Below are 25,399 nucleotides of genomic sequence, written 5' to 3' on the forward strand. Positions count from 1 at the left end.
TTAGTCTCTTAGGTATAGGAAAAACGTCAAGTACTATCGCCGGTACCCTCTTTCGTCAGTACTCGCCGGTACCGCAAAGTATTTATCCAACCTACACAGTTTCTCTGGTATTGCAACAGTGTTACAATCGTTGAGAGCTGCTAAGACCTCCCCTAGTAGTACACGGAGGTTCTCCAATTTAAATTTAAAATTTGAAATATCTGAGTCCAATCTGTTTGGATCAGAACCGTCACCCACAGAATGAAGCTCTCCGTCCTCATGCTCTGCGAGCTGTGACGCAGTATCAGACATGGCCCTAGCATTGTCAGCGCACTCTGTTCTCACCCCAGAGTGATCACGCTTGCCTCTTAGTTCAGGTAATTTAGACAAAACTTCAGTCATAACAGTAGCCATATCTTGTAATGTTATCTGTAATGGCCGCCCAGATGTACTAGGCGCCAAAATATCACGCACCTCCCGGGCGGGAGATGCAGGTACTGTCGCGTGAGGCGAGTTAGTCGGCATAACTCTCCCCTCGCTGTTTGGTGAAATTTGTTCACATTGTACAGATTGACTTTTATTTAAAGTAGCATCAATACAGTTAGTACATAAATTTCTATTGGGCTCCACCTTGGCATTGGAACAAATGACACAGATATCTTCCTCTGAGTCAGACATGTTTAACACACTAGCAAAAAACTTACAACTTGGTTATAATCTTTTTTAGCAAAAAACGTACTGTGCCTCAAAGAGGTACTAACGATTAAATGACAGTTGAAATAATGAACTGAAAAACAGTTATTGCATCAAATTTTAAAACAACACAACTTTTAGCAAAGGTTTGTTCCCATTAGTAAAAAACAACACTAATTAAATTTGTACATAAGAAAACAAAACAACGTTTTTTTTTTTTTTTTTTTTTTTTTTTTTTTTTTTTTTTTTTTTTTATACACAGTCACTATAAGAATTCTCACAGCTCTGCTGAGAGAATTTACCTCCCTTCAAAGAAGTTTGAAGACCCCTGAGATCTGTCAGAAATGAACCGGATCATGCAGGACATATAAAAGTAGCTGACTGGAATTTTTTGATGCGTAGCAAAGAGCGCCAAAAACGGCCCCTCCCTCTCCCACACAGCAGTGAAGAGAAACGAAACTGTCACAATTAAAGCAAAAAACTGCCAAGTGGAAAATAATGCCCAAACATTTATTCACACAGTACCTCAGCAATGTAAACGATTCTACATTCCAGCAAAAACGTTTAACATGAGAATAGTTATTAAAAGGATTAGTGACCTTAACACAGTAGTTCCGGTGAAATACCATCCCCAGAATACTGAAGTGTATACATACATGTCATTTTAACGGTATGGCAGGCTTTTCTCATCAATTCCATTCAGAAAATAAAAACTGCCACATACCTCAATGCAGATTCATCTGCCCGCTGTCCCCTGATCTGAAGCCTTTACCTCCCTCAGATGGTCGAGAACAGCAATATGATCTTAACGACTCCGGTTAAAATCATAGTAAAAAATCTCTGTCAGATTCTTCCTCAAACTCTGCCAGAGAAGTAATAACACGCTCCGGTGCTATTTTAAAATAACAAACTTTTGATTGAAGTCATAAAAACTAAGTATAATCACCATAGTCCTCTCACACATCCTATCTAGTCGTTGGGTGCAAGAGAATGACTGGGACTGACGTAGAGGGGAGGAGCTATATGCAGCTCTGCTGGGTGAATCCTCTTGCATTTCCTGTTGGGGAGGAGTTATATCCCAGAAGTAATGATGACCCGTGGACTGATCACACATAACAGAAGAAATTGGGCAGAAATAGTGCAGTAATCGTGATGCATCGCGATGCATCGTAGAATCGAATCGTATCGAATCGTTACGATGATAATCGTAATCGAATCGAATCGTGAGACAGGTGAAGATGCGCAGCTCTAGACTATACAGTGTACAATACAGTATTACACACTTACTGATTACAGCACAGACTATACTATATAGTGTACAATACAGTATCACACACACTTACTGATTACAGCACAGACTATACTATATAGTGTACAATACAGTATCACACACTTACTGATTACAGCACAGACTATACTACAGTGTACAATACAGTATCACACATACTTACTGATTACAGCACAGACTATACTATATAGTGTACAATACAGTATCACACACTTACTGATTACAGCACAGACTATACTATATAGTGTACAATACAGTATCACACACTTACTGATTACAGCACAGACTATACTATATAGTGTACAATACAGTATCACACACACTTACTGATTACAGCACAGACTATACTATATAGTGTACAATACAGTATCACACACTTACTGATTACAGCACAGACTATACTATATAGTGTACAATACAGTATCACACACTTACTGATTACAGCACAGACTATACTATATAGTGTACAATACAGTATCACACACTTACTGATTACAGCACAGACTATACTATATAGTGTACAATACAGTATCACACATACTTACTGATTACAGCACAGACTATACGATATAGTGTACAATACAGTATTACACACTTACTGATTACAGCACAGACTATACTATATAGTGTACAATACAGTATCACACATACTTACTGATTACAGCACAGACTATACTATATAGTGTACAATACAGTATCACACACTTACTGATTACAGCACAGACTATACTATATAGTGTACAATACAGTATTACATACTTACTGATTACAGCACAGACTATACGATATAGTGTACAATACAGTATCACACATACTTACTGATTACAGCACAGACTATACTATATAGTGTACAATACAGTATCACACACTTACTGATTACAGCACAGACTATACTATATAGTGTACAATACAGTATTACATACTTACTGATTACAGCACAGACTATACGATATAGTGTACAATACAGTATTACACACTTACTGATTACAGCACAGACTATACTATATAGTGTACAATACAGTATCACACATACTTACTGATTACAGCACAGACTATACTATATAGTGTACAATACAGTATCACACATACTTACTGATTACAGCACAGACTATACTATATAGTGTACTATACAGTATCACACATACTTACTGATTACAGCACAGACTATACTATATAGTGTACAATACAGTATCACACATACTTACTGATTACAGCACAGACTATACTATATAGTGTACAATACAGTATTACACACTTACTGATTACAGCACAGACTATACTATATAGTGTACAATACAGTATCACACATACTTACTGATTACAGCACAGACTATACTATATAGTGTACAATACAGTATCACACATACTTACTGATTACAGCACAGACTATACTATATAGTGTACAATACAGTATCACACACTTACTGATTACAGCACAGACTATACTATATAGTGTACAATACAGTATTACACACTTACTGATTACAGACCAGACTATACTATATAGTGTACAATACAGTATCACACATACTTACTGATTACAGCACAGACTATACTATATAGTGTACAATACAGTATCACACATACTTACTGATTACAGCACAGACTATACTATATAGTGTACAATACAGTATCACACACACTTATTGATTACAGCACAGACTATACTATATAGTGTACAATACAGTATCACACACACTTAGTGATTACAGCACAGACTATACTATATAGTGTACAATACAGTATCACACACACTTATTGATTACAGCACAGACTATACTATATAGTGTACAATACAGTATCACACACACTTACTGATTACAGCACAGACTATACTATATAGTGTACAATACAGTATCACACACACTTACTGATTACAGCACAGACTATACTATATAGTGTACAATACAGTATCACACACTTACTGATTACAGCACAGACTATACTATATAGTGTACAATACAGTATCACACATACTTACTGATTACAGCACAGACTATACTATATAGTGTACAATACAGTATCACACACACTTACTGATTACAGCACAGACTATACTATATAGTGTACAATACAGTATCACACACACTTATTGATTACAGCACAGACTATACGATATAGTGTACAATACATTATCACACATACTGATTACAGCCCAGACTATACTATATAGTGTACAATACAGTATCACACATACTTACTGATTACAGCACAGACTATAATATATAGTGTACAATACAGTATTACACACTTACTGATTACAGCACAGACTATAATATATAGTGTACAATACAGTATTACACACTTACTGATTACAGCACAGACTATACTATATAGTGTACAATACAGTATCACACATACTTACTGATTACAGCACAGACTATACTATATAGTGTACAATACAGTATCACACATACTTACTGATTACAGCACAGACTATACTATATAGTGTACAATACAGTATCACACACTTATTGATTACAGCACAGACTATACGATATAGTGTACAATACATTATCACACATACTGATTACAGCACAGACTATACTATATAGTGTACAATACATTATCACACATACTGATTACAGCACAGACTATACTATATAGTGTACAATACAGTATCACACACTTATTGATTACAGCACAGACTATACGATATAGTGTACAATACATTATCACACATACTGATTACAGCACAGACTATACTATATAGTGTACAATACAGTATCACACACTTACTGATTACAGCACAGACTATAATATATAGTGTACAATACAGTATTACACACTTACTGATTACAGCACAGACTATACTATATAGTGTACAATACAGTATCACACATACTTACTGATTACAGCACAGACTATACTATATAGTGTACAATACAGTATCACACATACTTACTGATTACAGCACAGACTATACTATATAGTGTACAATACAGTATCACACATACTTACTGATTACAGCACAGACTATACTATATAGTGTACAATACAGTATTACACACTTACTGATTACAGCACAGACTATACTATATAGTGTACAATACAGTATCACACACTTACTGATTACAGCACAGACTATACTATATAGTGTACAATACAGTATCACACACTTACTGATTACAGCACAGACTATACTATATAGTGTACAATACAGTATCACACACACACTTACTGATTACAGCACAGACTATACTATATAGTGTACAATACAGTATCACACATACTTATTGATTACAGCACAGACTATACTATATAGTGTACAATACAGTATCACACATACTTACTGATTACAGCACAGACTATACTATATAGTGTACAATACAGTATTACACATACTTATTGATTACAGCACAGACTATACTATATAGTGTACAATACAGTATCACACATACTTACTGATTACAGCACAGACTATACTATATAGTGTACAATACAGTATCACACACACTTACTGATTACAGCACAGACTATACTATATAGTGTACAATACAGTATCACACACTTACTGATTACAGCACAGACTATAATATACAGTATCACACACACACTTACTGATTACAGCACAGACTATACTATATAGTGTACAATACAGTATCACACACACTTACTGATTACAGCACAGACTATACTATACAGTATCACACACACACTTACTGATTACAGCACAGACTATACTATATAGTGTACAATACAGTATCACACACACTTACTGATTACAGCACAGACTATACTATACAGTATCACACACACACACTTACTGATTACAGCACAGACTATACTATATAGTGTACAATACAGTATCACACACACTTACTGATTACAGCACAGACTATAATATATAGTGTACAATACAGTATCACACACACTTACTGATTACAGCACAGACTATACTATATAGTGTACAATACAGTATCACACACTTACTGATTACAGCACAGACTATACTATATAGTGTACAATACAGTATTACATACTTACTGATTACAGCACAGACTATACTATATAGTGTACAATACAGTATCACACATACTTACTGATTACAGCACAGACTATACTATATAGTGTACAATACAGTATCACACACTTACTGATTACAGCACAGACTATACTATATAGTGTACAATACAGTATCACACACTTACTGATTACAGCACAGACTATACGATATAGTGTACAATACAGTATTATACACTTACTGATTACAGCACAGACTATACTATATAGTGTACAATACAGTATCACACACTTACTGATTACAGCACAGACTATACTATACAGTATCACACATACTTATTGATTACAGCACAGACTATACTATATAGTGTACAATACAGTATCACACATACTTACTGATTACAGCACAGACTATACTATATAGTGTACAATACAGTATCACACATACTTACTGATTACAGCACAGACTATACTATATAGTGTACAATACAGTATCACACATACTTATTGATTACAGCACAGACTATACTATATAGTGTACAATACAGTATCACACACACACTTACTGATTACAGCACAGACTATACTATATAGTGTACAATACAGTATCACACACTTACTGATTACAGCACAGACTATAATATATAGTGTACAATACAGTATCACACATACTTACTGATTACAGCACAGACTATACTATATAGTGTACAATACAGTATCACACACTTACTGATTACAGCACAGACTATACTATATAGTGTACAATACAGTATCACACACTTACTGATTACAGCACAGACTATACTATATAGTGTACAATACAGTATCACACACTTACTGATTACAGCACAGACTATACTATATAGTGTACAATACAGTATCACACACTTACTGATTACAGCACAGACTATACTATATAGTGTACAATACAGTATCACACACACTTACTGATTACAGCACAGACTATACTATATAGTGTACAATACAGTATCACACATACTTACTGATTACAGCCCAGACTATACTATATAGTGTACAATACAGTATCACACATACTTACTGATTACAGCACAGACTATACTATATAGTGTACAATACAGTATCACACACTTACTGATTACAGCACAGACTATACTATATAGTGTACAATACAGTATCACACACTTACTGATTACAGCACAGACTATAATATATAGTGTACAATACAGTATCACACACACACTTACTGATTACAGCACAGAGTATACTATATAGTGTACAATACAGTATTACACACTTATAGATTACAGCACAGACTATACTATATAGTGTACAATACAGTATCACACACTTACTGATTACAGCACAGACTATAATATATAGTGTACAATACAGTATCACACACACACTTACTGATTACAGCACAGAGTATACTATATAGTGTACAATACAGTATTACACACTTATAGATTACAGCACAGACTATACTATATAGTGTACAATACAGTATCACACACTTACTGATTACAGCACAGACTATAATATATAGTGTACAATACAGTATCACACACACACTTACTGATTACAGCACAGAGTATACTATATAGTGTACAATACAGTATTACACACTTATAGATTACAGCACAGACTATACTATATAGTGTACAATACAGTATCACACACACACTTACTGATTACAGCACAGACTATACTATATAGTGTACAATACAGTATCACACACACACTTACTGATTACAGCACAGAGTATACTATATAGTGTACAATACAGTATTACACACTTATAGATTACAGCACAGACTATACGATATAGTGTACAATACAGTATCACACATACTTACTGATTACAGCACAGACTATACGATATAGTGTACAATACAGTATCACACATACTTACTGATTACAGCACAGACTATACTATATAGTGTACAATACAGTATCACACATACTTACTGATTACAGCACTGACTATACGATATAGTGTACAATACAGTATCACACACTTACTGATTACAGCACAGACTATACAGTGTACAATACAGTATCACACATACTTACTGATTACAGCACATACTATACTATATAGTGTACAATACAGTATCACACATACTTACTGATTACAGCACAGACTATACGATATAGTGTACAATACAGTATCACACATACTTACTGATTACAGCACAGACTATACTATATAGTGTACAATACAGTATCACACATACTTACTGATTACAGCACAGACTATACTATATAGTGTACAATACAGTATCACACATACTTACTGATTACAGCACAGACTATACTATATAGTGTACAATACAGTATCACACACTTACTGATTACAGCACAGACTATACTATATAGTGTACAATACAGTATCACACATACTTACTGATTACAGCACAGACTATACTATATAGTGTACAATACAGTATTACATACTTACTGATTACAGCACAGACTATACTATATAGTGTACAATACAGTATCACACATACTTACTGATTACAGCACAGACTATACGATATAGTGTACAATACAGTATCACACATACTTATTGATTACAGCACAGACTATAATATATAGTGTACAATACAGTATCACACATACTTACTGATTACAGCACAGACTATACTATATAGTGTACAATACAGTATTATACACTTACTGATTACAGCACAGACTATACTATATAGTGTACAATACAGTATCACACACTTATTGATTACAGCACAGACTATACGATATAGTGTACAATACATTATCACACATACTGATTACAGCACAGACTATACTATATAGTGTACAATACAGTATCACACATACTTACTGATTACAGCACAGACTATACTATACAGTATCACACATACTTACTGATTACAGCACAGACTATACTATACAGTATCACACATACTTATTGATTACAGCACAGACTATACTATATAGTGTACAATACAGTATCACACATACTTACTGATTACAGCACAGACTATACTATATAGTGTACAATACAGTATCACACATACTTACTGATTACAGCACAGACTATACTATATAGTGTACAATACAGTATTACACACTTACTGATTACAGCACAGACTATACTATATAGTGTACAATACAGTATTACACACTTACTGATTACAGCACAGACTATACTATATAGTGTACAATACAGTATCACACACTTACTGATTACAGACCAGACTATACTATATAGTGTACAATACAGTATCACACACTTACTGATTACAGCACAGACTATACTATATAGTGTACAATACAGTATCACACATACTTACTGATTACAGCACAGACTATACTATATAGTGTACAATACAGTATCACACATACTTACTGATTACAGCACAGACTATACTATATAGTGTACAATACAGTATTACACACTTACTGATTACAGCACAGACTATACTATATAGTGTACAATACAGTATTACACACTTACTGATTACAGCACAGACTATACTATATAGTGTACAATACAGTATTACACACTTACTGATTACAGCACAGACTATACTATATAGTGTACAATACAGTATTACACACTTACTGATTACAGCACAGACTATAATATATAGTGTACAATACAGTATCACACATACTTACTGATTACAGCACAGACTATACTATATAGTGTACAATACAGTATCACACATACTTACTGATTACAGCACAGACTATACTATATAGTGTACAATACAGTATTACACACTTACTGATTACAGCACAGACTATACTATATAGTGTACAATACAGTATCACACATACTTACTTACATGAGGTTTAAAAACTGAATTTAAATGCTTATTAGTTTTAATATCAAGAGGACTAGACTCCTCTATATCTAATGCAATCAACACTTCTTTAAGTAAAGAACGAATAAACTCCATCTTAAATAAATATGAAGATTTATCAGTGTCAATATCTGAGGCAGAATCTTCTGAACCAGAGAGATCCTCATCAGAAATAGATAAGTCAGAATGATGGCGGTCATTTAAAAATTCATCTGAAATCTGAGAAGTTTTAAAAACCTTTTACGTTTACTGGAAGGAGGAATAACAGACAAAGCCTTCCTAATAGAATTAGAAACAAATTATCTTACATTAACAGGAACATCGTGAACATTAGATGTTGAAGGAAAAACAACAGGTAATGGATTATTACTAATGGAGACATTATCTGCGTTAGAAAGTTTATCATGACAACTAACACAAACTACAGCCGGAGGAACAGTTACCAAAAGTTTACAACAAATGCACTTAGCTTTAGTAGAACCAACATCAGGCAGCGTCTTTCCAGAAGTAGATTCTGATCCAGGGTCAGGTTGTGACATCTTGCAATATGTAATAGAAAAAACAAAATATAAAGCAAAATTATCAAAATCCTTAAATGACAGTTTCAGGAATGGGAAAAAATGCAAAACAAACAAGCCTCTAGCAACCAGAAGCAACAAAAAAATGAGACTGAAATAATGTGAAAAAACTGGCGCCAAGTATGACGCCCACTTTTTTTGGCGCCAAGTATGACGCCCACATTTTTTGGCGCCAAAAACGACGCCCACATTTTTTGGCGCCAAAAACGACGCCCACATTTTTTGGCGTCAAAAATGACGCAACCACGTGAAAACTTCCGGCGTCAACTATGGCGCCGGAAATGACGAAATTTTGCGCCAAAAATGATGCAATAAATTGAAGCATTTTCTGCCCCCGCGAGCCTAACAGCCCGCAAGGAAAAAAGTCAATTTGAAATTTTTAAGGTAAGAAAAAACATAATTTATGCTTACCTGATAAATTTATTTCTCTTGTAGTGTGTTCAGTCCACGGGTCATCCATTACTTATGGGATATATTCTCCTTCCCAACAGGAAGTTGCAAGAGGATCACCCACAGCAGAGCTGCTATATAGCTCCTCCCCTCACATGTCATATCCAGTCATTCGACCGAAACAAGACGAGAAAGGAAAAACTATAGGGTGCAGTGGTGACTGGAGTTATAATTTAGAATTTAGAACCTGCCTCAAAAAGACAGGGCGGGCCGTGGACTGAACACACTACAAGAGAAATAAATTTATCAGGTAAGCATAAATTATGTTTTCTCTTGTTAAGTGTGTTCAGTCCAAGGGTCATCCATTACTTATGGGATACCAATACCAAAGCTAAAGTACACGGATGAAGGGAGGTACAAGGCAGGAACATTAAACAGAAGGAACCACTGCCTGTAGAACCTTTCTCCCAAAAACAGCCTCCGAAGAAGCAAAAGTGTCAAATTTGTAAAATTTTGAAAAAGTATGAAGTGAAGACCAAGTTGCAGCCTTGCAAATCTGTTCAACAGAGGCCTCATTTTTAAAGGCCCAAGTGGAAGCCACAGCTCTAGTGGAATGAGCTGTAATTCTTTCAGGAGGCTGCTGTCCAGCAGTCTCATAGGCTAAACGTATTATGCTACGAAGCCAAAAAGAGAGAGAGGTAGCCGAAGCCTTTTGACCTCTCCTCTGTCCAGAGTAAACGACAAACAGGGAAGAAGTTTGTCGAAAATCTTTAGTTGCCTGTAAGTAGAACTTCAGGGCACGGACCACGTCTAGATTATGCAAAAGACATTCCTTCTTTGAAGAAGGATTAGGACACAATGATGGAACAACAATCTCTTGATTGATATTCCTGTTAGAAACAACCTTAGGCAAAAACCCAGGTTTAGTACGCAGGACTACCTTGTCTGAATGAAAGATCAGATAAGGAGAATCACAATGTAAGGCAGATAACTCCGAGACTCTTCGAGCCGAGGAAATAGCCATCAAAAACAGAACTTTCCAAGATAAAAGCTTAATATCAATGGAATGAAGGGGTTCAAACGGAACACCCTGAAGAACTTTAAGAACCAAGTTTAAGCTCCACGGAGGAGCAACAGCCTTAAACACAGGCTTAATCCTAGCCAAAGCCTGACAAAAAGCCTGGACGTCTGGATTCCCTGCCAGACGCTTGTGTAAAAGAATAGACAGAGCAGAAATCTGTCCCTTTAGTGAACTAGCGGATAAGCCCTTTTCTAAACCCTCTTGTAGAAAAGCCAATATCCTAGGAATCCTAACCTTACTCCATGAGTAACTCTTGGATTCACACCAATATAAATATTTACGCCATATCTTATGGTAAATTTTTCTGGTAACAGGTTTCCGAGCCTGTATCAATGTATCAATAACCGAATCCGAAAACCCACGCTTTGATAGAATCAAGCGTTCAATCTCCAAGCAGTCAGCCTCAGAGAAATTAGGTTTGGATGGTTGAAAGGACCCTGAATTAGAAGGTCCTGCCTCAGAGGTAGAGACCATGGTGGACAGGACGACATGTCCACTAGGTCTGCATACCAGGTCCTGCGTGGCCACGCAGGCGCTATCAGAATCACAGATGCTCTCTCCTGTTTGATCCTGGCAATCAGTCGAGGTAGCAACGGAAAAGGTGGAAACACATAAGCTATGTTGAAAACCCAAGGGGCTGCAAGTGCATCTACCAGCACCGCTCCTGGGTACCTTGACCTGGATCCGTAACGAGGAAGCTTGGCGTTCTGGCGAGATGCCATAAGATCCAGATCCGGTTTGCCCCAACGACGAATCAGTTGAGCAAATACCTCCGGGTGTAGTTCCCACTCCCCCGGATGAAAAGTCTGGCGACTTAGAAAATCCGCTTCCCAGTTCTCCACACCTGGGATGTAGATCGCTGACAGGTGGCAAGAGTGTGACTCTGCCCAGCGAATTATCTTCGAGACTTCCAACATCGCTAAGGAACTCCTGGTTCCCCCTTGATGATTGATGTAAGCCACAGTCGTGATGTCCGACTGAAACCTGATGAACCTCAGTGTTGCTAACTGAGGCCAAGCTAGAAGAGCATTGAATATTGCTCTGAATTCTAGAATGTTGATTGGTAGGAGTTTCTCCTCCTGAGTCCACGATCCCTGAGCCTTCAGGGAGTTCCAGACTGCTCCCCAGCCTAGAAGGCTGGCATCTGTTGTTACAATCGTCCAATCTGGTCTGCGAAAGGTCATTCCTTCGGACAGATGAACCCGTGACAACCACCAGAGAAGAGAATCTCTGGTCTCCTGGTCCAGATTTAGCAAAGGGGACAGATCTGAGTAATCCCCGTTCCACTGACTTAGCATGCATAGTTGCAGCGGTCTGAGATGCAGGCGCGCAAATGGCACTATGTCCATTGCCGCGACCATCAAGCCGATTACTTCCATACACTGAGCTACTGATGGGCTTGGAATGGAGTGAAGGGCACGGCAAGCATTGAGAATCTTTGATAACCTGGACTCCGTCAGGTAAATCTTCATCTCTACAGAATCTATAAGAGTCCCTAGAAAAGGAACCCTTGTGAGCGGTAACAGAACTCTTTTCCATGTTCACTTTCCACTCATGCAACCTCAGAAATGCTAGAACTATCTCTGTATGAGACTTTGCATTTTGAAAACTTGACGCTTGAATCAGAATGTCGTCTAGGTACGGAGCCACCGCTATGCCTCGTGGTCTTAGTACCGCCAGAAGTGAGCCCAGAACCTTTGTAAAGATTCTCGGGGCCGTAGCTAACCCGAAGGGAAGAGCTACAAACTGGTAATGCCTGTCTAGAAAGGCAAATCTTAGGTACCGATAATGATCTTTGAATCGGTATGTGAAGGTAGGCATCCTTTAAGTCCACTGTGGTCATATATTGACCCTCTTGGATCATGGGCAGGATGGTCCGAATGGTTTCCATCTTGAACGATGGAACCTTTAGGAATTTGTTTAAGATTTTTAAGTATAAGATTGGTCTGAAGGCTCCCTCTTTTTTGGGAACCACAAATAGATTTGAGTAAAACCCTTGTCCTCGTTCCGTTCGCGGAACTGGGTGGATCACTCCCATCACTAAGAGGTCTTGTACACATTGTAGAAATGCCTCTTTCTTTACTAGGTTTGTTGATAACCTTGACAGATGAAACCTCCCTTGTGGAGGAGAAGTCTTGAAATCCAGAAGGTATCCCTGAGATATAATCTCCAACGTCCAGAGATCCTGTACATCTCTTGCCCAGGCGTGGGCGAAGAGAGAAAGTCTGCCCCCCACTAGATCCGTCTCCAGAGAGGGGGCCCTGTCTTCATGCTGTCTTAGGGGCGGAAGTAGGCTTTCTGGCCTGCTTGCCCTTGTTCCATGACTGGTTGCCTTTCCAACCCTGTCTGTAACGAGCAGTAGTTCCTTCCTGTTTTGGAGCGGAGGAAGTTGATGCTGCTCCTGCCTTGAAGTTACGAAAGGCACGAAAATTAGACTGTTTGGCCTTTGATTTGGCCCTGTCCTGAGGAAGGGTGTGGCCCTTACCTCCCGTAATGTCAGCAATAATTTCCTTCAAGCCGGGCCCGAATAAGGTCTGCCCTTTGAAAGGAATGTTAAGTAGTTTAGACTTAGAAGTTACATCTGCTGACCAGGATTTAAGCCATAGCGCCCTGCGCGCCTGTATGGCGAATCTGGAATTTTTAGCCGTAAGTTTGGTTAAATGCACTACGGCATCCGAAACAAACGCATTAGCCAGTTTAAGTGTTCTAACTTTGCTCAAAGTCTCATCCAATGATGCTGTGCGAATCGCCTCTTCCAGAGACTCAAACCAGAATGCCGCTGCAGCCGTGACAGGCGCAGTGCATGCAAGAGGCTGCAATATAAAACCTTGCTGAACAAACATTTTCTTAAGGTAACCCTTTAATTTTTTATCCATTGGATCTGAGAAAGCACAGCTATCCTCCACCGGGATAGTGGTACGCTTGGCTAACATAGAAACTGCTCCCTCCACCTTAGGGACCGTCTGCCATAAGTCTCGTGTGGTGGCGTCTATAGGGAACATTTTTCTAAATATCGGAGGAGGGGAAAAGGGCACACCGGGTCTATCCCACTCCTTACTAATAATTTCTGTAAGCCTTTTTGGTATAGGAAAAACGTCAGTACACACCGGTACCGCATAGTATCTATCCAACCTACATAATTTCTCTGGGATTGCCACCGTGTCGCAATCATTCAGAGCCGCTAACACCTCCCCTAGTAACACGCGGAGGTTCTCAAGCTTAAATTTAAAATTTCTGAATCCGGTCTCCCCGGATCAGAACCGTCACGGACAGAATGAAGCTCACCGTCCTCATGTTCTGCAAATTGTGACGCAGTATCAGACATGGCTCTCGTGTCATCAGCGCGCTCTGTCCTTAACCCAAAGCTATCGCGCTTGCCTCTTAATTCGGGCATATTGTATAATACTTCTTTCATAACATTAGCCATATCATTTAAAGTGATTTGTACTGGGCGCCTCAATCTTACGCACCTCCCGAGCGGGAGACGCAGGTACTGACACGTGAGGAGAGTTAGACTGCATAACTTCCCCCTCGTTGTCTGGTGATAATTTCTTTATCGGTACAGATTGACTTTTATTCAAAGTAATATCAATACAATTGGTACACATATTTCTATTGGGCTCCACATCGGCTTTTGAACATAATGAACAAGCAGATTCCTCTGTATCAGACATGTTCAAACAGACTAGCAATGAAGCTAGCAAGCTTGGAAATCACTTTCAATAAGTTTACAAGCAATATAAAAAACGCTGCAGCGCTTTTAAAAATACAGTTGAATAACAAGGAAAACTAATTCAGTTATAGTCAACAATTCTTAACGAGAAAAGTATTAATTAGCAGAGGATTGCACCCATTAGCAAAAGGATGATTAACCCCTCAATACCCAAAAACGGATATCAAATTAAGATTTAACGCTTTTATCACAGTCAAACACACTGTCACAGATCTGCTGTGACTGATTACCTCCCTCAAAAACGAATTTTGAAGACCCCTGAGCTCTCTAGAGACGTCCTGGATCAAGGAGGAAGAAACAGGAAGACTGTGCTAGAATTTTAACTGCGCAACAAGGCGCTAAAACAAGGTCCCTCCCACTCATATTACAACAGTGGGAGACCTGATATAACGGTTTCTATGCAGAAAATACGTTAGCCATGTGGAAAAAAATCATGCCCAAAAAGATTTATCACCAAAGTACCTCACAAAACGAATAACATGCCAGTAAACGTTTTAAAAACAACATTTTGAATGTCATGCAAAGTTATGCTACCAGTCGCTACCAGCCTGCTACCAGTCGCTTCCTCCGCAGATAAGGCTTAAACATTATTTCAGTATTAACAGTATTTTCTCAGTCAAATTCTAGTCCCTAGAAAATAACTCAACTGCGCATAAATTTATCAGCCTGATACCAGTCGCTACTACTGCATTTAAGGCTGTACTTACATCATATGGGTAACAGCAGTATTTTCTTAGTCAATTCCATTCCCAGAAAATAATGTACTGCACATACCTCATTTGCGGGGGACCCCGCATGTTATTCCCCTCTTTCTGAAGTTACCCTACTCCTCAGAATGTCGAGAACAGCCAGCGGATCTTAGTTACGTCTGCTAAGATCATAGAAAAACGCAGGCAGATTCTTCTCCAAATACTGCCTGAGATACAAAAAACGGCACACTCCGGTGTCATTTTAAAATAACAAACTTTTGATTGAAGAATAATTAAGTAAAAACTCCAACTCCTCTCGCGACCTCCTTTGTTGAGAGTTGCAAGAGAATGACTGGGTATGACATGTGAGGGGAGGAGCTATATAGCAGCTCTGCTTGGGTGATCCTCTTGCAACTTCCTGTTGGGAAGGAGAATATATCCCATAAGTAATGGATGACCCGTGGACTGAACACACTTAACAAGAGAAAATATTTATTCATATGCATTTTCCCAAAAAATGAAACTGAGAGTCTGAAAGAAGGAATACTGATTATCCTGAATCAAGGCAAATATAAGTTTAAAACATATATTTAGAACTTTACATATAAAGTGCCCAACCATAGCTTTGAGTGTCATAAATAGAAATAAGATTTACTTACCCCAAGACACTCATCTACATATAGTAGAAAGCCAAACCAGTACTGAAACGAGAATCAGTAGAGGTAATGGTATATAAGAGTATATCGTCAATCTGAAAAGGGAGGTAGGAGAAGAAATCTCTACGACCGATAACAGAACCTATGAAATAGATCCCCTAGAGGAAGACCATGGTATTCAAATAGGCAATACTCCCTTCACATCCCTCTGACATTCACTGCACTCTGAGAGGAAAACCGGGCTTCAGCCTGCTGCGAAGCGCATATCAACGTAGAAATTTAGCACAAACTTACTTCACCACCTCTATGGGAGGCAAAGTTTGTAAAACTGAATTGTGGGTGTGGTGAGGGGTGTATTTATAGGCATTTTGAGGTTTGGGAAACTTTGCACCTCCTGGTAGGAATGTATATCCCATACGTCACTAGCTCATGGACTCTTGCTAATTACATGAAAGAAATATTTTTTGGCGCCAAAAACGACACACTCGCGTCATAGATGACGCAACCTTGTGAAGAACTCGGCGTCAACTAAGACGCTGGAGATGACGAATTTGCGTCAACTAACGTAGCCTAATTCTGCCTGCAATTTTAGAAGACAGTCAATTTGAAAAAGAGACTATATCCCAGGTAAGAAATACATTTTTCATAAAAAAAGCATTTCCCAGATATGAAACTGACAGTCTGCAAAAGGAAATATACTGAAAACCTGAATTATGGCAAATATAAGTACAATACATATATTTAGAACTTTATATAAATACATAAAAGTGCCAAACCATAGCTGAGAATGTCTTAAGTAATGAAAACATACTTACCAAAAGACACCCATCCACATATAGCAGATAGTCAAACCAGTACTGAAACAGTTATCAGTAGAGGTAATGGAATATGAGAGTATATCGTCGATCCTTAAAAGGGAGGTAGGAGATGAATCTCTATGACCGATAACAGAGAACCTATGAAATAGATCCCCTGTGAGGAAATAGGCGATACTCCCTTCACATCCCTCTGACATTCACTGTACTCAGAGGAATCGGGCTTCAAAATGCTGAGAAGCGCATATCAACGAAGAAATCTTAGCACAAAAACTTACTTCACCACCTCCATAGGAGGCAAAGTTTGTAAAACTAAATTGTGGGTGTGGTGGGAGGTGTATTTTGAGGTTTGGGAAACTTTGCCCCTCCTGGTAGGATTGTATATCCCATACGTCACTAGCTCATGGACTCTTCCCAATTACATGAAAGAAACAGATCAAATGTTACAAGAACGTAAAAAACTATATCAAGTGTATCCAGCCGAAAGGAAGGGAATTTTCTAGTACTGCTGATGCACACAAAAAGGTCAGTAGCAAGGCTGCCGGTCACACTTACCGTCTCTCGGTCCTTCAGTAATCTTTCTTCCAGCTCCAGCGCCAGTTGCAGTAGCCAGTATTGAACCTACAGGGAGGGCACAGACAACACCAAAATGTCAAATGGCAACATTATGTTAGTATATATATGAAAGCTCATAGGGATTTGAACTCTCACCTCTTAAGATACGAGAAAGGGTGTCAGGAACAACAATATCTAACTCCAAGTAATAGATCCGCACTCCCTGGACTTTTGGGGAGCCAACTGTACACTAAACTATTGTTTTTTGAAAGTCCAGCCAGTGTGGATCTATTACTTGGAATATATATATATATATATATATATATATATATATATATTTATTTATCAATCATATGAAGGAACAGGCAACATAATATAAATATCTATATAATCACTAGTAATGACAGTCTTGGTTATGTAGAAAACGTGTCAGATATACAAGTTTATTTCGCATATGTAGGAGCAGGTAACGTAATATAAATATCTATATAATCACTAGTAATGACAGTCTTAGTTATGTAGAAAACGTGTCAGATATACAAGATTATTTCACATATGTAGCAACAGGTAACGTAATAAGGAAATTTATGCTTACCTGATAAATGTATTTCTTTTACGATATGACGAGTCCACGGATTTCATCCTTACTTATGGGATATCGCCTCCTGGTCAGCAGGGGAGGCAAAGAGCACTACAGCAGAGCTGTATATATAGCTCCTCCCTTCCCTCCCACTCCAGTCATTCGACCGAAGATAGGAAGAGAAAGGAAAAGCCAAGGTGCAGAGGTGACAGAAGTTTAACAAAAATAAAGACCTGTCTTAGAAAATGACAGGGTGGGCCGTGGACTCGTCATATCGTAAAAGAAATAACATTTATCAGGTAAGCATAAATTTCCTTTTCTTTTACAAGATATGACGAGTCCACGGATTTCATCCTTACTTATGGGATACAATACCAAAGCTATAGGACACGGATGAAAGGGAGGGACAAGACAGGAACCTAAACAGAAGGCACCACTGCTTGAAGAACCTTTCTCCACAAAACAGCCTCGGACGAGGCAAGTGTGTCAAATTTGGAAAAAGTGTGAAGACTACCAAGTTGCAGCTTGCAAATCTGTTCAACAGAAGCATCATTTTTGAATGCCCATGAGGAAGCCACACCCTGCAGTGTAAGAACGCCTCTCCTTTTGTTTGATCTGCAGATAATCTTGAAAGCAGAAAACCACCTCTGGGAAGAAAACTCTTAAACTCCAATTTGAATCCCTGGGACACCATTTTCTATTGCCCAAGGATTCTGAACATCTCGAACCCAAGCCTGAACGAAGACTGAAAGACTGCCCTGACCCTCTTTCAAGCCAGGTTCCAACAAGGTCTTCCCCTTGTAATGAATAATTAAAAGCTTAGATTTAGAGCATACATCCGTAGAACAAGGCTCTAACCTTAAGGCTCTGTGAGCTGGAACAGAGAAACCTGAAACCTATGCTCCCATCTTGATAACTTGAAGGGAAAAATTTGAAATAAAAGAATATGAAAGCCTTTATCATATCCTGGATTTTATCCAGGGGAGTTTCTGACGTAATAGTATCAGACAACTCATCAAACGAATATGCCGTTGCACTAGTGATGTTAGCAAAGTACACAGCTGGTTGCCATTTTAAGCCCTGGTGTACATCCTCTCTCTAATCTTTGTCCATAGGACCTTTGAAAAACCCAACTATCCTCTAAGGGTATAGTAGTTCTCTTATCTAAGCTGGAAACTACTCCTTCCACCCAAGGGAATGATTGCCCAGCCTCCATAGCCGAGTCGGCTATGGGAAACAACTCTTTAAATATAGGGAATGCGGTTAATAGCTGCAGCTGGTTTCAAACTGCAAACCTTCCACTAGCTAGACAGCTAAGCTAACCATCAGGCTACTACAGCTGGCTGTTTCCATTCTTTACAATTTGCTGGACGCACTAGGATCGCTTACACCGGTAATGTTGGAGTCGCCCAGGGTAGTTAAAACCTCCTAAAGTAACAAATGGAGGTGTTCAAGCTAAAAACTGAAAGAAAAAAAACAACCTCAGGATCAAATAAAATAATGTTCCATCAGAGTTTGAGAATTCTCTATCAGGTAATCCCGAAGTATATTCCTCTTTCAGGTAACAGGGAAGAACCATTCAGAATATTAACAACTGAATCAAATAATTTTCAATTGTAAATGATTGAAAATAATACCTCTAGTAAAGTCTCCTACCTCGTGGGAAAAACAATGTATGAATGCAGAGCAACTCCGGGTGGAGGAGTGAGAAAAGAAGCGCAGGGCACTGCATGTGGCCATAAAGTTTAGAGGGACACTATAGTAGAAGTTTGTGGCAGAGATTGACCATTGTCAACAGACTCCTAGAAAGCATAAAAAATGTAACTGTCCCTTTAAATGTTTAAAGTAACGTTAATTTTTGTGTGCTCAAGATCCATCCTAAATCACAAAGGATGAATTAAACCAATAAACAAGTTAAATTTTGTAATAAAAGTTAACCATAAAAAAAACGTTACTGTCTCTTTAAGACATAAAAAGAAACTTTATATTTTTTAGAGCAGCAAAAGTATAAGATAGTGCATAACTATATCAGAACCTATCTACACCTCAGCCTAACTATTGCTGAGGTGTCCATCAGTCTGTGAAAGCAGAAAAAAACCCAAACTTTATTTAGAAAAGCGACAAGTAATAAAGATAGTGGGACATATTTATATGTAAAACGGATCTGGAACGCAGCAGTGGCGCTGTCCGGTCCCACATGAGAAACAGAAAGTACTGTGCTATCAAGCTTCCTTTCCGATATCGGAAGGAAAATAGTAAGTGCGCCATCCAAACGGGCGCCAAACATAGCTCCGCCCCCGTGGGCGTGTACTAGAAACTCTCTCTAGCTTGAAAAACGTGGTATCATCCACTGTTTAACGCTCAGCCCTGCACCCTCAATAAAAAACCAGAGAAGCTGCTGGTAACTGTTTAAGTGTACTGAGAAGCACAATGCAAACAGACCCCGTACTAGGCAATACAGAGTTGTCTAACACTGGCAATGAAAATTAAAACAGTAGCGGGTGCTCAAAACAGGCTCCGCCCATCGTGAGCGTTACTGTTATCGATCTCCCGGTCGCCATTGTCATTTTAAAGGGACACTGTACCCAAAGATTTTCTTTCGTGATTCAGATTGAGCATGAAATTTTAAGCAACTTTCTAATTTACTCCTATCATCAATTTTTCTTCATTCTCTTGGTATCTTTATTTGAAATGCAAGAATGTAAGTTTAGATGCCGGCCCATTTTTGGTGAACAACCTGGGTTGTCCTTGCTGATTGGTGGATAAATTCATCCACCAATAAAAAAGTGCTGTCCAGAGTACTGAAACCAAAAAAAAAGCTTAGATGCCTTCTTTTTCAAATAATGATAGCAAGAGAACGAAGAAAAATTGATAACGGGAGTAAATTAGAAAGTTGCTTAAAAACAGAATTTATGCTTACCTGATAAATTACTTTCTCCAACGGTGTGTCCGGTCCACGGCGTCATCCTTACTTGTGGGATATTCTCTTCCCCAACAGGAAATGGCAAAGAGCCCAGCAAAGCTGGTCACATGATCCCTCCTAGGCTCCGCCTACCCCAGTCATTCGACCGACGTACAGGAGGAAATATGCATAGGAGAAACCATATGATACCGTGGTGACTGTAGTTAGAGAAAATAATTCATCAGACCTGATTAAAAAAACCAGGGCGGGCCGTGGACCGGACACACCGTTGGAGAAAGTAATTTATCAGGTAAGCATAAATTCTGTTTTCTCCAACATAGGTGTGTCCGGTCCACGGCGTCATCCTTACTTGTGGGAACCAATACCAAAGCTTTAGGACACGGATGAAGGGAGGGAGCAAATCAGGTCACCTAAATGGAAGGCACCACGGCTTGCAAAACCTTTCTCCCAAAAATAGCCTCCGAAGAAGCAAAAGTATCAAATTTGTAAAATTTGGCAAAAGTGTGCAGTGAAGACCAAGTCGCTGCCTTACATATCTGGTCAACAGAAGCCTCGTTCTTGAAGGCCCATGTGGAAGCCACAGCCCTAGTGGAGTGAGCTGTGATTCTTTCAGGAGGCTGCCGTCCGGCAGTCTCATAAGCCAATCGGATAATGCTTTTAAGCCAAAAAGAAAGAGAGGTAGAAGTTGCTTTTTGACCTCTCCTTTTACCAGAATAAACAACAAACAAAGAAGATGTTTGTCTGAAATCTTTAGTAGCCTCTAAATAGAATTTTAGAGCACGGACTACGTCCAAATTGTGTAACAAACGTTCCTTCTTTGAAACTGGATTCGGACACAAAGAAGGTACAACTATCTCCTGGTTAATATTTTTGTTGGAAACAACTTTCGGAAGAAAACCAGGCTTAGTACGCAAAACCACCTTATCTGCATGGAACACCAGATAGGGCGGAGAACACTGCAGAGCAGATAACTCTGAAACTCTTCTAGCAGAAGAAATTGCAACCAAAAACAAAACTTTCCAAGATAATAACTTAATATCTACGGAATGTAAGGGTTCAAACGGAACCCCTTGAAGAACTGAAAGAACTAGATTTAGACTCCAGGGAGGAGTCAAAGGTCTGTAAACAGGCTTGATTCTAACCAGAGCCTGAACAAACGCTTTAACGTCTGGCACAGCTGCCAGCCTTTTGTGAAGTAAAACAGATAAAGCAGAGATCTGTCCCTTCAGAGAACTTGCAGATAATCCTTTCTCCAAACCTTCTTGTAGAAAGGATAGAATCTTAGGAATTTTTATCTTGTTCCATGGGAATCCTTTAGATTCACACCAACAGATATATTTTTTCCATATTTTATGGTAAATTTTTCTAGTTACAGGCTTTCTAGCCTGAATCAGAGTATCTATTACAGAATCTGAAAACCCACGCTTTAGCTTCCATGGTGGAGCCGATGACATATTCACCAGGTCTGCATACCAAGTCCTGCGTGGCCACGCAGGAGCTATCAAGATCACCGAAGCCCTCTCCTGATTGATCCTGGCTACCAGCCTGGGAATGAGAGGAAACGGTGGGAATACATAAGCTAGGTTGAAGGTCCAAGGTGCTACTAGTGCATCTACTAGAGTCGCCTTGGGATCCCTGGATCTGGACCCGTAGCAAGGAACCTTGAAGTTCTGACGAGAGGCCATCAGATCCATGTCTGGAATGCCCCATAATTGAGTTATTTGGGCAAAGATTTCCGGATGGAGTTCCCACTCCCCCGGATGGAATATCTGACGACTCAGAAAATCCGCTTCCCAATTTTCCACTCCTGGGATGTGGATTGCAGACAAGTGGCAGGAGTGATCCTCCGCCCATTGAATTATCTTGGTCACTTCCTCCATCGCCAGGGAACTCCTTGTTCCCCCCTGATGGTTGATATATGCAACAGTCGTCATGTTGTCTGATTGAAACCTTATGAATTTGGCCTTTGCTAGTTGAGGCCAAGCTTTGAGAGCATTGAATATCGCTCTCAGTTCCAGAATGTTTATCGGGAGAAGAGATTCTTCCCGAGACCATGGACCCTGAGCTTTCAGGGGTTCCCAGACCGCGCCCCAGCCCACCAGACTGGCGTCGGTCGTGACAATGACCCACTCTGGTCTGCGGAAGCTCATTCCCTGTGACAGGTTGTCCAGGATCAGCCACCAACGGAGTGAATCTCTGGTCTTTTGATCTACTTGAATCGTCTGAGACAAGTCTGTATAATCCCCATTCCACTGTCTGAGCATGCACAGTTGTAATGGTCTTAGATGAATTCGTGCAAAAGGAACTATGTCCATTGCTGCAACCATCAATCCTATTACTTCCATGCACTGCGCTATGGAAGGACGAAGAACAGAATGAAGTACTTGACAAGAGCTTAGAATTTTTGATTTTCTGACCTCTGTCAGGAAAATCCTCATTTCTAAGGAATCTATTATTGTTCCCAAGAAGGGAACTCTTGTTGACGGGGACAGAGAACTTTTTTCTTTGTTCACTTTCCATCCGTGAGATCTGAGAAAGGCTAGGACGATGTCCGTATGAGCCTTTGCTTTTGACAGAGACGACGCTTGAATCAGGATGTCGTCCAAGTAAGGTACTACTGCAATGCCCCTTGGTCTTAGAACCGCTAGAAGGGACCCTAGTACCTTTGTGAAAATTCTCGGAGCAGTGGCTAATCCGAATGGAAGTGCCACAAACTGGTAATGCTTGTCCAGAAAAGTGAACCTTAGGAACTGATGATGTTCCTTGTGGATAGGAATATGTAGGTATGCATCCTTTAAATCCACCGTGGTCATAAATTGACCTTCCTGGATGATGGGAAGGATCGTTCGAATGGTTTCCATTTTGAACGATGGAACCCTTAGAAATTTGTTTAGGATCTTGAGATCTAAAATTGGTCTGAATGTTCCCTCTTTTTTGGGAACTATGAACAGGTTGGAGTAAAACCCCATCCCTTGTTCTCCTATTGGAACTGGATGAATTACTCCCATCTTTAACAGGTCTTCTACACAATGTAAGAATGCCTGTCTTTTTATTTGGTTTGAAGATAATTGAGACCTGTGGAACCTTCCCCTTGGGGGTAGTTCCTTGAATTCCAGGAGATAACCTTGAGAAACTATTTCTAGTGCCCAAGGATCCTGAACATCTCTTGCCCAAGCCTGAGCAAAGAGAGAAAGTCTGCCCCCCACCAGATCCGGTCCCGGATCGGGGGCCATCCCTTCATGCTGTTTTGGTAGCAGTGGCAGGCTTCTTGGCCTGCTTACCCTTGTTCCAGCCTTGCATCGGTCTCCAGGCTGGTTTGGGTTGTGAAGTATTACCCTCTTGCTTAGAGGATGTAGAATTAGAGGCTGGTCCGTTTCTGCGAAAGGGACGAAAATTAGGCTTATTTTTAGCCTTAAAAGACCTATCCTGAGGGAGGGCGTGGCCCTTTCCCCCGGTGATGTCTGAAATAATCTCTTTCAAATCAGGACCAAACAGTGTTTTACCCTTGAAAGGGATGTTAAGCAATTTTGTCTTGGAAGACACATCCGCTGACCAAGACTTTAGCCAAAGCGCTCTGCGCGCCACGATAGCAAACCCTGAATTTTTCGACGCTAATCTAGCTAATTGCAAAGCAGCATCTAAAATAAAAGAGTTAGCCAAT

The 25,399-nt window shown here is 39.2% G+C and overlaps 1 protein-coding gene across 1 annotated transcript in view; it reads right to left on the reverse strand.

Moving 5' to 3' along the window:
* The window catches only part of POLH (DNA polymerase eta), a 228,783-nt gene that overhangs the window by 120,365 nt on the left and 83,019 nt on the right, over positions 1-25,399 (reverse strand). The window contains exon 9 of the mRNA XM_053712821.1: positions 18,198-18,301. Within this exon, the coding sequence (XP_053568796.1) occupies positions 18,198-18,301 (104 nt within the window). The remainder of the gene's footprint in view (positions 1-18,197; positions 18,302-25,399) is intronic.

Source organism: Bombina bombina, chromosome 4 (assembly GCF_027579735.1).
Source record: "Bombina bombina isolate aBomBom1 chromosome 4, aBomBom1.pri, whole genome shotgun sequence".
NCBI classification, from domain to species: Eukaryota; Metazoa; Chordata; class Amphibia; order Anura; family Bombinatoridae; genus Bombina; species Bombina bombina.